Below are 14076 nucleotides of genomic sequence, written 5' to 3'. Positions count from 1 at the left end.
TTCAAGCTGTGTTCCGTTTTTACCCAGTGATTGGGTTGTTTTAACAGTGATTGGGTTGTTTTAACCCAGCTTTTGGGATGTTTTAACAGTGATTCGGATGTTTTAACAGTGAATGGGTTGTTTTAACCCAGCGTTTGGGATGTTTTAACAGTGAATGGGTTGTTTTAACCCAGCGTTTGGGATGTTTTAACAGTGAATGGGTTGTTTTAACCCAGCGTTTGGGATGTTTTAACAGTGAATGGGTTGTTTTAACCCAGTGTTTGGGATGTTTTAACAGTGAATGGGTTGTTTTAACCCAGCGTTTGGGATGTTTTAACAGTGAATGGGTTGTTTTAACCCAGCGTTTGGGATGTTTTAACAGTGAATGGGTTGTTTTAACCCAGCTTTTGGGATGTTTTAACAGTGAATGGGTTGTTTTAACCCAGCGTTTGGGATGTTTTAACAGTGAATGGGTTGTTTTAACCCAGCGTTTGGGATGTTTTAACAGTGAATGGGTTGTTTTAACCCAGCGTTTGGGATGTTTTAACAGTGAATGGGTTGTTTTAACCCAGCGTTTGGGATGTTTTAACAGTGAATGGGTTGTTTTAACCCAGCGTTTGGGATGTTTTAACAGTGAATGGGTTGTTTTAACCCAGCGTTTGGGATGTTTTAACAGTGAATGGGTTGTTTTAACCCAGCGTTTGGGATGTTTTAACAGTGAATGGGTTGTTTTAACCCAGCGTTTGGGATGTTTTAACAGTGAATGGGTTGTTTTAACCCAGCGTTTGGGATGTTTTAACAGTGAATGGGTTGTTTTAACCCAGCGTTTGGGATGTTTTAACAGTGAATGGGTTGTTTTAACCCAGCTTTTGGGATGTTTTAACAGTGAATGGGTTGTTTTAACCCAGCGTTTGGGATGTTTTAACAGTGAATGGGTTGTTTTAACCCAGCGTTTGGGATGTTTTAACAGTGAATGGGTTGTTTTAACCCAGCGTTTGGGATGTTTTAACAGTGAATGGGTTGTTTTAACCCAGCTTTTGGGATGTTTTAACAGTGAATGGGTTGTTTTAACCCAGCTTTTGGGATGTTTTAACAGTGAATGGGTTGTTTTAACCCAGCGTTTGGGATGTTTTAACAGTGAATGGGTTGTTTTAACCCAGTGTTTGGGATGTTTTAACAGTGAATGGGTTGTTTTAACCCAGCTTTTGGGATGTTTTAACAGTGAATGGGTTGTTTTAACCCAGCGTTTGGGATGTTTTAACAGTGAATGGGTTGTTTTAACCCAGCGTTTGGGATGTTTTAACAGTGAATGGGTTGTTTTAACCCAGTGTTTGGGATGTTTTAACAGTGAATGGGTTGTTTTAACCCAGCTTTTGGGATGTTTTAACAGTGAATGGGTTGTTTTAACCCAGCTTTTGGGATGTTTTAACAGTGAATGGGTTGTTTTAACCCAGCGTTTGGGATGTTTTAACAGTGAATGGGTTGTTTTAACCCAGCGTTTGGGATGTTTTAACAGTGAATGGGTTGTTTTAACCCAGTGGTTGAATTGTTTTAACAGTGAATGGGTTGTTTTATCAGGGATTGGGTTGTTTTAACAGTAAATGGGTTGTGTTATCAGTGAATGGGTTGTTTTAACCCAGCGGTTGGGTTGTTTTAACAGTAAATGTGTTGTTTTAACCCAGTGAATGGGTTGTTTTAACCCAGCGGTTGGGTTGTTTTAACAGTGAATGGGTTGTTTTAACCCAGTGAATGGGTTGTTTTAACAGTGAATGGGTTGTTTTTTTTTACAGTGAATGGGTTGTTTTATTTACAGTGAATGGTTTGTTTTAACAGTGAATTGGTTGTTTATACCCAGTGGTTGGGTTATTTTAACAGTGAATTGGTTGTTTTAACCCAGCGGTTGGGTTGTTTTAACAGTGAATTGGTTGTTTTAACAGTGAATTGGTTGTTTTAACCCAGTGGTTGGGTTGTTTTAACAGTGAATTGGTCGTTTTAACCCAGTGGTTGGGTTGTTTTAACAGCGAATTGGTTGTTTTAACCCAGTGGTTGGGCTGTTTTAACAGTGAATTGGTTGTTTTAACCCAGCAGTTGGGTTGTTTTAACAGTGAATTGGTTGTTTTAACAGTGAATTGGTTGTTTTAACCCAGCGGTTGGGTTGTTTTAACAGTGAATTGGTTGTTTTAACCCAGCGGTTGGGTTGTCTTAACAGTGAATTGGTTGTTTTAACCCAGCGGTCGGGTTGTTTTGACAGGAAATGGGTTGTTTTAACCCAGCGGTTGAGTTGTGGGACTATAATATCATTGCACCGCTGCACCCATGGGCTCGTTATCACCAGGCCTCGGCCCTGGGTCTCGCTGCTCTCCACACTAATGTTCCTCAGCTCATCCCCAACGGCTCACACACTGCTGTTCTCCACTAATGCAGCATTTAGCCTCTTCTTTCAAGAGCAAGCATTTTGTGAATCCAAGATTTTAGAAGCAGTCTTCAGTAAAATGACGTTTGAGGACGGGTCAAGTTGTTCATCGGCGGAGGATGTACAACATAGGCGGGCATTATACAAATGTATTTACTAGAACCAGATTTGAATTATAAACGACTCGTTTAGGTGATTCTTTCTTTTGGGAGACATTTACTTTATTCATCGTGCACTTGACTTTACAGCTTTGCAAAATGTTTACAAGCCATACACACTGAATGAAAGCGGGTATTTGAAAAACTATAATGGGGCACTTTAAAATGTTATGCTAATGTGATTCCTCTTTGAAAGACTTTAGGAGCTGATGTTTATTCAACATTGATGTATTTATTTTTTCTAGGTCATTTTTAAAGTGTCATCTTTACATATTTTACTTGTTTTTCTCTTTCTGCAGGGGACAACAGCGGATGGGCGGATAATTTTGATCGCACCATAAAAAAGGCAGAGCCACAGGACCTTCCGAGCGCCTGCTGTATGTGTCCCGGTCTTGATCTGATTTCCTTTGGAAGACATACAGGATTGCATGGATTAGCATAAGGGATGATATCTTAAAAAAGCTATCTTATAAAAACCCAGTCCAAAGTGCTGGTCCAGTTTCATGTGAGGGCCAGACTCAGATAAATTTACAACCTTAGCCTTTAATACTGGGCACTTTTTAATCCAGAAATCCTAAATATAGGCTGTGTTTCGCTGTAATGCGCTGTAAATGTTGGTGTGTGGTACAAAGAAAAGGGAGCAAGGACTCAAATGCAAGAGGAAATATTTATTAAATAATAAACCCAATAAACCAAACCAAACCCCAGGGTCCGGAAACATGAAGGAGGGAACAGAAGACATCAGACATTAATCCAGCACAGGACTGAAGACACGCCCTGTGTCTCAATTCGCACACTATCCATACTAAATAGTGTTCGAAAATAGAATTAGTACATCCCAAATCGTAGTATGCTGAAAACAGTGTGCCAAAGATACCCGTATGGTTTACTATTTCCGGTCAGAATCTAAAGTGCTCTAACGGCTGATATTGCCCACAACCCATTGCGAGTTGGACGAGGATTCGATTAGAACTACAAATGTGGATAAAAAGTGTTAAAACTACAAACATGGCGGATGTGCGAGTCCGACGGTTAAGCAGAGAGGTTTAGATAAAGGGGTTTAAGTCATAGATATCCATAATAAAGGCTAGATGTCTCGTGCGCGCTGTTGGCCAATGGAGGTCGCCGTCCGCAACTGGCGGCCATCTTGCCACAGGCAGCTCGCTCACTCGTATCAGTGTGTTTTAATGGTGCATGCACTTTTAAATAACCATAACTTGCTAAAATTTCAACCGATTTTCAAACTGTTTCTTTTGTTATAAACGTCAGAGATGTAGTTATGACACTACATACTTATGAATAATTATAACCATGGACTTCAAAATGAAAGTAACATTTAACAGAACAGATAGGTGCAATAAATATACACACACACACACACACACACACACACACACACACACACACACACACACACACAAGGTATTTATGTTAAATCAATATATAGGCTACTAAAACTGTGTTAAATATTATATATATATATATATACATACCTAATTTACATACCATCAAATGCCTTCCCTCTTTAGAAAGCTGAGACCCTGTAGTTTCTTAGGAAATGAGCAGAATAATTGTGTGAAGTACTGGCACAGAGTTAGAAACTAGTTTTTTTTTACACAAGCTGCACGATTAAGTCTTTTATCGAAACAAAAGCTGCCATTTCAACGTGTAAAAGCATCCAGATTTGTAGCCATGTTAATAACGTTTGTAAGAAACCAAACCATTTGTAAATCCGTCAAGATTTCAGCGAGATAAGAGTATTTATGTTCGCACAGATCACTCACCTTACATCAGGTTCCACAGAGCCCGACAGAAAGCTTGCCTGTGACAAGATGGCCGCCGCCGATGACGATGGTGACTCCGCCGTAAGACATCTAGCCTTTATTATGGATATCTATGGTTTAAGTGACCAACTATCAGTATTTAACCTGACGAAAATATATTTATTCAGTGCTATCCACATTATATTTCCCCTGCAGCAGCATTGTGAACTTTTGTAATGACACATTTGGCCGTTAACTTTTAAATGCATCATTATATTTAAACTGCAAACATGAGGAGAGTCTGCATTAAAGACACACACACGGCAGATCAACGAGCGACTGCATTTCTCTCCGATATGGTAGGAAATAAAACTGAATGTGGAGGATTTGAACTGTGTGATGATTGACAGGGCAGTTTAAACGGTGATGGGATGCATGTACACTCTAAAAAATGCTGGGTTAAAAACAACCCAAGTTGGGTTGAAAATGCACCGACCCAACAATTGAGTTGTTTTAACCCAATGGTTGAGTTGTTTTAACCCAGTGGTTGAGTTGTTTTAACCCAGTGGTTGAGTTGTTTTAACCCAGTGGTTGAGTTGTTTTAACCCAGTGGTTGAGTTGTTTTAACCCAGTGGTTGAGTTGTTTTAACCCAATGGTTGAGTTGTTTTAACCCAGTGGTTGAGTTGTTTTAACCCAGTGGTTGAGTTGTTTTAACCCAATGGTTGAGTTGTTTTAACCCAGTGGTTGGGTTAAATGTTGCTTAAGACAACCCAATTGCTGGGTAAGAACAACTCAACCATTGGGTTAAAACAACCCAATTGTTGGGTCGGTGCATTTTCAACCCAACTTGGGTTGTTTTTAACCCAGCATTTTTTAGAGTGTAACTAAGCAACAGAGTCCGTTAAAGATGAGGAAGTAGTCCCGAAGCTTGCATACTTTTCTGCTACACACTCAAAAGTATCTACTTTTTCTTCACAAAAAGAGTTCATACTTTTAGGACGTAGTATAAGTAGGCGAATTGGGACGCAGCAAAGGAGATTAAACGGTAGAAATGAGGCAGGTAATGAAGAAGAACAGCAATTTAACCAATAATCAGATAACAAGAGGGGTGGGGTCAAGACTATAGAGCACAGGGAACACGTGACGAGCCATGTGCTCACACACCAAACATGACAAAACACACGCATAACATAAACACAACATGTGCTAAACAAGACGTGACAGTAAATCTGAGTGAGTTTTACGATCTTGTCGAAGCAATCGGTTGGAGATTTATTAGCTTTCAAAGTCGGTTGGCCTTGAGATTTTTGTAGTTACAGAGTTTCGTAAAGACTTAAAGACTAAAAACGGGACCATTATACACTTTTATGAATATGTATCATGGATATGGTGACACATGCCCAGTAAATGTCCCAAAGCTGATTTGCTGAATGGCAGGTAAGTGGGGATGAATCATAGCACTGTTAAAAAATAAAATAAAATCAAAGTTCAAAATGATTAATGACCTGGCAAAAAATTACCATGACATTATCCAGTAATTTTACGGATATTTCCATTAAGCCTAAAACACAGCGCAATGACAGGTAAAACACCAGTAAAATGAAAATTATTGTGCCATATTTTTGTGTAGAATTATTGCTCACTGCTTCTGAATTTGCTGACAGCACTGGTTAGCAGATGTTTGTTTTAAAGGGATAGTTCACTTTAAAATGAAAATTCTGTCATCCTTTACTCACCCTCACGTTGTTTCAAACCTGTATGAGTTTCTTTCTTCAGCTGAACACAAGGGAAGATATTTTGAAGAATGTCAGAAACCGAACAGTTAACTGACTTCCATAGTATTTTTTTTCCTACTACAGAAGTCAATGGCTCCAGTTAACTGTTCGGTTTCGGACATTCTTCAAAATATCTTCCCTTGTGTTCAGCTGAAGAAAGAAACTCATACAGGTTTGAAACAACGTGAGGGTGAGTAAAGGATGAGAGAATTTTCCTTGTAAAGTGAACTATCCCTTTAAGGTTGTCATTTTATCCATACTTTTTCTTTTATTCTTTTTTCCCTGCAACTGTTATGATTTTTTTAAAGACTGTAGATTAAATGAAATTTAAACATTGTCTTTCATATTTATTAAACAAACATATACTGTGTAACTAGCTAATATTAATGCCATTTTTATGCATCCCTTTCATCTCCTACACAGTTAAAGGATGAGTTCCCTTCAGAATGGAAATGTCCTGATTATTTCCTCACCCCCATCTCTTTTTAACATAAATTGCTCATCTTTTGCAGATGGAAATGCTGGCCAAGCCAACGCACTAACACAAACGTCCTTTACAAAAATAAAAAAAAACCTCCATCTTCATCTTAAAAATCATCCGAAATTGTTGTTTAACCCTTTTCTGCTAAAGGATGTTTGTGTTAGTCTACATAACTGACATTTTGACATTACAAAATACACGAAAGAGATCTCAATTTACTTTTTTTGTTTGTTTAAAAAAAACCCATCTATATAGTTTTTATAATGTTGTATTTCTGTTTTAGTTAGTATATCAGGTTAAGCTAAAGCTTCAAATAAGTTTGAGTGTATTTATTATTTATATATTATTATTTATTATTATATTATATATATTTTATTATATATTATTATTTATATATTTTCAAGTAATGCATATTTTTAATGGTTTTAGATAACTATTATAACCCTGATACTTTATTGCAAAACATATGTCAAATACTGTTCTTAGTCTTTCCTCCTGACTATGAATAATAATAAAAAACGTATATATAATAATGTGTGATTTTAATGCTAAAAAAGCTGGAAATACACCGGGACTCTTATTTTGATATGCCGCACTATTGTAGTTAAGATGAGGGAGATCAAATATGCATCGTTACACCCGTTTATATCATATAAACACGGTAAAGTAAACACTGGCATTATTCCTCAGCATTAGTTAATAAACAATTCCTGTCATAAATGTGTGTTATTAATTGATTGAGCCGCTCTGAAAGCATTTAGAAGCTCAAAAGCTCTGTGTTTTCCCGCAAGTGTGTCATCCAAGAGGTTTTTATTTAGTCATCGTCTATTTTCGTCACACACACACACACACACACACACACACACACACACACACACACACACACACACACACACACACACACACACACACACACACACACACACACACACACACACACACACACACACACACACACACACACACACACACACACACTGAATAACCGAAAATAACATTGATATTATTGAAATGAGCATAAATAAGTGATAGTGCCCCTTTTAACATCTAAAAATGTTGGGTTTAACTAAATGTAATATTTAAAAGGGCAAGGCAACAGGAAAAGAGATTAATGATGGGTTATGCTCTTTTTGTTTTGTTTTCATTGTGTTCACTTTCTGTATGCTCATTTTTCTTTTACCCAGTTTTGCCATGCATTGGTTCATCTCATTCACCTGCCCCTTGTTAATTAACTCATTAGTTCCCCTAGATCTGGCACATTATGTGTCTTTGTGGATTATCAAGTAAAGACATTTCATTGTGTGTGTTTTTAAACCACTGGATTGGGACAGCAAAAGGGGTTAAAACTAAATTTTTCTCAGTGTAGGCCTAATTTGAACAGCAAATGCATTAATGCAAGTCATTGTTTATCATCTTTGGTTATTATTATTATTTATTTTTTACAGCTTTATGCACTAGAACTAATGAGTTCATAATGTGTATTTTTATGTTGCTTGTGTAGTTGTGAAGCAGTTTCCGGAGCGCTGCGGCTGCATTAAGACGGAGGTGGAGTGTGTGGATGTGAACCTGCATGCCGTACCCATCTTCTCCTCCAATGTGACTTGGTTGTAAGTACATGAAAGCTTTACTCCTACTTTACTCCCTTTAGAGGTTATTAATCTGGAGAAGAGGAGTCAGATCTGACATCAGTGAGTTATAAAGCTAAACGAGATAAGAACTTCTTTGCGCTGAACAATTAGGAAGAACGATTATGCACACACTACTTGAAAGCTGGGGCTTTATGTTTTGGTTGTTCTGCATGAGTTATAATTGTGCTTGTGATACTTGTATTGTGATCTGGACTTTGAAGATGTGAGAGAACAGGGTGGAAGAGGTTTATAAAGATAATTTATGATTTTTGGAGATGATCTTTTGGATTCAGGGGGTGTTTTTGGAAAAATGAAGGAGTGTTAGATAATGAATATCATTGGTCACTAAAGCTGTAGCCAAGAAAAACACATTGTTTCATCTTTGTGGAATGAAAAGACTCCTTAAAGGGAGAATTCATCTGAAAAATTACAATTCTGTTCATTTTACTTTTAAATGACCCTAATATTCTTTGAAATCTGTGCGAGAGTCTTTTTATGTGGCACATCAAAGGAGATATGTAAAATGTCCAGTTGTTGTTTTTTCTTCTTCTTTGCAATGCAACCGAAGTACTGCAGGTTGAAACAAGCTCAAAATGAAAAGTAGTCCATGGATGAGTTATGAGAGATTGGAGATTTTCAGTAACAGCGATGGACACTAGCTTGTCCTGGACAAATGGATTTTTTTGAAGGGGCAAGGAGGTATAATTAAAACATCAGAAACAAGAAATAATAGCTAATCACCAAATGCGAAGTAACTTGGATAACACACTGCGGTAATCATGTAGAGTATTTATATGATGCAGTTAAGCAACATCACACAACCAAGCATGTGAATCCCATCGCGAATCGATTGAAAACATGACACTGATTTCATACAGTAGTTCAATAAACAAATAATTAATGCTACATTATATATGCAATAGGGCTGGGCGATATGACGATATTATCATATATCGACGATGTCTCGCAAATATCTCGATATCGATAACAGTCAGTGTTATCAGACGATAATCGGCAGTATCATAAAAATGACGACTGATAAACTCACAGGGCATTGCGTTGCCGAATACATTATAAATAGTAGTTACCATACACTCACCTTTTTAGTGTTTTTGATGCATGGCTGCGGAGATTAGTGGTCTGCGCATCTTTAACCTTCACTTTCTTTTTTTGCACAGCCTGCAGATAACCTCTGTTGGATCCGCTGGTTCACCATTTGCATTTCCATAATACTGCCAAATTACTGATGTACATCTTTTCTTGGATATTAAGCCGTTGGTCTCCATTTTATGCCTGGAAAATTGTGGCGCGGGCAGGGAAGTGGGCGGGGTCAGTGCGGAGTAGATGATATTATCGGATATCGCGTTTTTTGGGGGGGGTTTTTTGAAGGCGATTATTCCCCCCCAAAAAATCACATATCGCCCAGCCCTAGTATGCAATATTTGTTTTTTTTTTGTCGTGTTTTAGTTCCAAACGAAGATCACAACCGAACCACAGCCCATCTCACAGCAACAGTCAACCATATTTTATCGAATCGGCCATTTGAACAAATCATATAATTGAATGACTGATCTCACGGTGCTGATGCTCTTAGAGCGTGTCCAAATCCACTTTAGCTAGTTTACCGACGGGAAAAAACAGTCGACCTGCCAGTGCATGGTCCCTCGTCTCTTAAAGGGTTAGTTCACCCAAAAATGAAATGTCTGTCATTAACTCCTCTCCCTAATGTCGCTCCACACCCGTCAGACCTCCGTTCATCTTCACACACAGTTTAAGATATTTTATATTTAGTCCGAGAGCGTATGCAAGTGTATGCACACTATACTGTCCATGTCCAGAAAGGGAATAAAAACATCATCACAGTAGTCCATATGAGACATCAGTGGGTTAATTAGAGTCTCTTGAAGCATCCGAAGCAATGGTTATGAATCAGTGAATCGATCAATGATTTGGATCACCAATGTCTCGTGATTTCAGCAGTTTGGCACGTGATCTGAATCATGAATCGATTCACTGATTCATAACCGTTTGAATCTTTATTTGAGGATTGAACACAAACCCGGAAGAGAAGCCAATGCTGAATAAAGTCGTAGTTTTTGTTATTTTTGGACCCAAATGTATTTCTGATGCTTCAATAGACTCTAATTAACCCACTGATGTCTCATATGGACTACTGTGATGATGTTTTTATTCCCTTTCTGGACATGGACAGTATAGTGTGCATACACTTGCATACGCTCTCGGACTTAATATAAAATATCTTAAACTGTGTGTGAAGATGAACGGAGGTCTGACGGGTGTGGAGCGACATTAGGGAGAGGAGTTAATGACAGACATTTCATTATTGGCTGAACTAACCCTTTAATGAGTCATGGGTGTTTTTTCCTGTTTAACACTGTGAAGCTGCTTTGAAACAATTGTCATTTGTATAAGCGCTATATAAATAAAGTTGACTTGACTTTTGGGTGTAACGTGCAATAATCAATCAGAGTCTCCGCTCCTTTTCTCTTTAAAAGGCAGTTGTGCTCGAGCTTTGAGCGGATTCACTATTGACTTGAGGCGTGTGTGTGTGTGTGTGTGTGTGTGATCAGAGTGTGTTGTGCACCGCCTATAGGACAAGCAAGTTTTTACTCTGACTCTAAACGACTGATTAACTTTCTGAAGGATACACACATGACAAGGCTTAATGTCGAGCCCTGAATAATCAATGACTAGCCTGTTGGTCCACATACAAATATCATTAACATTTTTTAACAACATCATTATTCAGTTAAATGGCTGAAATGTCTAAGCCTGTGAATGTTCTGATGGTAATGCGTGTTGTTTGTGATTCAATGCTTTATGATTGTACAGGTCTCTGAAGAACAATAGGATCAGGAATTTGGATGGTCACATCTTCTCCAAATATACACGACTACAGAGACTGTGAGTATCAGTTAATCAAGTGTGGAAGTGCACTATAAATAATCCCTATCAGCTATCAGTCAGATAAGCCTATGTTTCACTGTAAAAAAATAATGTTAGTTTAATTTAAAAACTTAAGTAACCTGGTTGCCTTAATGTTGAGTTCATTGAAACTAAAAATGCTGAGTTGATACAATGAAGGAAATTGGTTAATATATAGAAACTCAATGTTATTGTATCTGAACCACATAAATTTAAAAAAACGTTGTGATAAACCAAAAATGTGATGTTTCACTGCATTATTACAAATAAAACAATTACGCAGTATGCTTGCAAAATATTATAATACTATTTGAATAAAAGTTGATGTAAATTCTCAATGTTTATTGTATTAACTCAAATTTTTTATTTCAATGAACTCCATTTTAAGGCAACCAAATATTTTTTTTACCGTGTGTAGTAAGAAGAAAAGAACAGAAACACAAGCGTTCCCGTTTAATTAACATCATCTATACTATAAATGTGAACCTGGACCACAAAACCTGTCATACGGGTCAATTTCTTGAAATTGAGATGTATAGATCAACCTTTTTTCAGTCATGGCACCCTTCGAAAATGTTCAAAATTTCGTGGCACCCCTTGCATACGTTACACTAGGGGTGTACTGGTACAGCTTGCTCACGGGTCGGTTTGTATAACGTTTTAGGTTCACGGTTTCAGTGCGGTTTGGTATTTGCTATGTTCAGAGAATAAAGGACTAAGCAAAATAAAGAAAATAAGAACAAATAACTTAAATACAAGCAGCAGCATGAGCAAACAATGCTTTTCATGTTTTTCAGGTGGGTCTAACATTAGTTTTTAGGTCTTTGACATTAAAAAGTAAAGGTTGCTGCCCCTTTAAGACCTAATACAGGGATATGCGTCGTCTTTCCCGACTGTATAAAGTTCTCTTAAGGCATATTCAGATCATGTCTGCTTGGATACTCATCAAGATGGTCATGTTGACACACTTTTTGTGTGAGTTTGTCCGTTCAAGCGCAAGACTTGAAAGAGAACTCAAAATTTGCGTGCTGTGAGACGTGTGCGCGCTCTCGGATGAGCGGAGAGACAGATCTTCACACAGCGCGCGCTCTTCTGGCGAATATACCCGGGTGATGACGGCGAAATGACTGGTCATGCGGCAGCACTCGCATGCATTGAACCAAGTTTACAAAGGGAACCCGTTTTGTCCGTTTAAAAAAAAAAAAAAGTATTATCGCTGTTGTAGTGTAGCCTATCACTGAGGAGCCAGCACGTGTATCCATCGACAGAAACATAAAAGCATGTTTTTCAAGTTACAACCCATATTAAAGATGTGTCATCATCAGACGTGAGATGAAGTGCATACTGGCACCTTTTACACGGCGCCCCCGCTCACGTCAGACGGCACCGCGGTTGGGAAACGCTGGTATAGATGATCTGAAAGCTGAATAAATAATGTGTGGTTTGTTAGGACAATAATTAAAAATCTGAGGGTGCAAACAAATCTATAAATCTCCTTTAAAGTTGTCCAAGTTAAGTCCTTAGCAATGCATACTAGTAATACATTTCTTCTGATATATTTATGGTAGGACATTTACTAATATCTTCATGAAACATGATCTTAATATCCTAATGATTTTTGGCATAAAAGAAAAATTTATATTTTTGACTCGTACGATGTCTTGTTGGCTATCGCCACAGATATACCCGTGAGATTTTGACTGCTGAAGTGCATCATGGTCACAAATGAATAAGTCTGTTGTTGGACCGTTGTATTTGCTTAGTCTTCAGCCAATGTCTTTGAGTCATTCTGCAGTTTTCCACTCGCTGTGTGTCGCCAGTTCCTGCTGATGCCTAAATTTATGGATGCTGTGAAATTTCCAATATTTGATGAACCAAAATATCTCCGCCCTGAGAACTGTGGCTCACGCCTGGTTCTCTGAGGGAGATGAGTGCAATATCTCTCCCATCCAGAAAACCCTTTATAAGTGTTTTAGGCCATTGACCAGAAGCCTGTCCACATAATCTACCGCTCAGGCCTGAATCGTCAGGAGCTTATGTTTCCTGAATTTATGCTCCTGTGGTTTGCTTCTTGGGTAAGACTGAAGGATGTTGAGGTATTTTACTGGAAAGCAAGACTAGCTTAAATCAGTGTTACTGAGAGATTTACACTTACTACATTTCATAATGCTTGAGAAACTTTGAAGATTTAAATTCCAGTCAGAGACGCCTTCATTATGGGTTAGTTGGTATGTAAGTGATTTAATGGGCTTCTACATCTCGACCGGAAAACTCACTAAAAGTTGGCATAATTGATTTTTGTGCATAGTTTCTTTTCAAATGAATGTTAAAGGTGTCAAGCTGCTATAAATCTTCTGTGCTGTTTATTGGCTCTAGCAAACATGCACGGTTTATTCCGTCTTGTTGTTTTTTTTAGGTTTTTATGATTTAACCACACCATGAGAATTATGCATGTGATATTCTTTGTGAGATATTATGCACTATGTGAGATAGATATGCACCCATCAATGTGGTTGTTTTCACTTAATTTGGCTTGATATGAATGATTAGTTGATGACTAGGTGTGTGTGTGTGTGTGGTAATTTCTGGTTAGGGTTCTGATCAGAAAGAAAGAGATGCCGCTGGCTTTAGACTATGCCTTGAACTGTCTTTATATCCACACGATCTAACAGTTGCATTGGGGATCTAAGTGTAAAGCCTTTTTTTGCAACGCAGATGCAAAACCGATAGTAAAAATTAATTAAGACGGTCTCAGCCAGACAGTAAAATAAAGAAAAAGAATAATTTTGAGATCGGGCAGGCAGATAGACTTATTTAATTTGACAACACCAAAATTAACTATTTATTTTTTGGACTATCTTGAAATGCATAATTCCAAATGTTCAAGTTACGTTTATTTCTAAAACACATACACACACACACACACACACAC

At 37.9% G+C, this 14076-nt stretch overlaps 1 protein-coding gene across 2 annotated transcripts in view; it reads left to right on the top strand.

Moving 5' to 3' along the window:
• The window catches only part of rxfp2a (relaxin family peptide receptor 2a), an 85269-nt gene that overhangs the window by 17695 nt on the left and 53498 nt on the right, over window positions 1-14076 (top strand). For both annotated transcript variants that reach the window (XR_010901234.1, XM_067433245.1), the window contains exons 3-5: window positions 2850-2927; window positions 8072-8177; window positions 11052-11123. Coding sequence is in view for 1 of the 2 variants with exons in the window: in XM_067433245.1 (XP_067289346.1) it covers window positions 2850-2927; window positions 8072-8177; window positions 11052-11123 (256 nt within the window). In the remaining variant the exon portion in view is untranslated. The remainder of the gene's footprint in view (window positions 1-2849; window positions 2928-8071; window positions 8178-11051; window positions 11124-14076) is intronic.

The sequence above is a fragment of the Pseudorasbora parva genome, chromosome 23, assembly GCF_024679245.1.
Source record: "Pseudorasbora parva isolate DD20220531a chromosome 23, ASM2467924v1, whole genome shotgun sequence".
NCBI lineage: Eukaryota > Metazoa > Chordata > Actinopteri > Cypriniformes > Gobionidae > Pseudorasbora > Pseudorasbora parva.
Note: the sequence above shows the minus strand (reverse complement) of the source record. Positions and strands in the feature narration are given on the sequence as shown.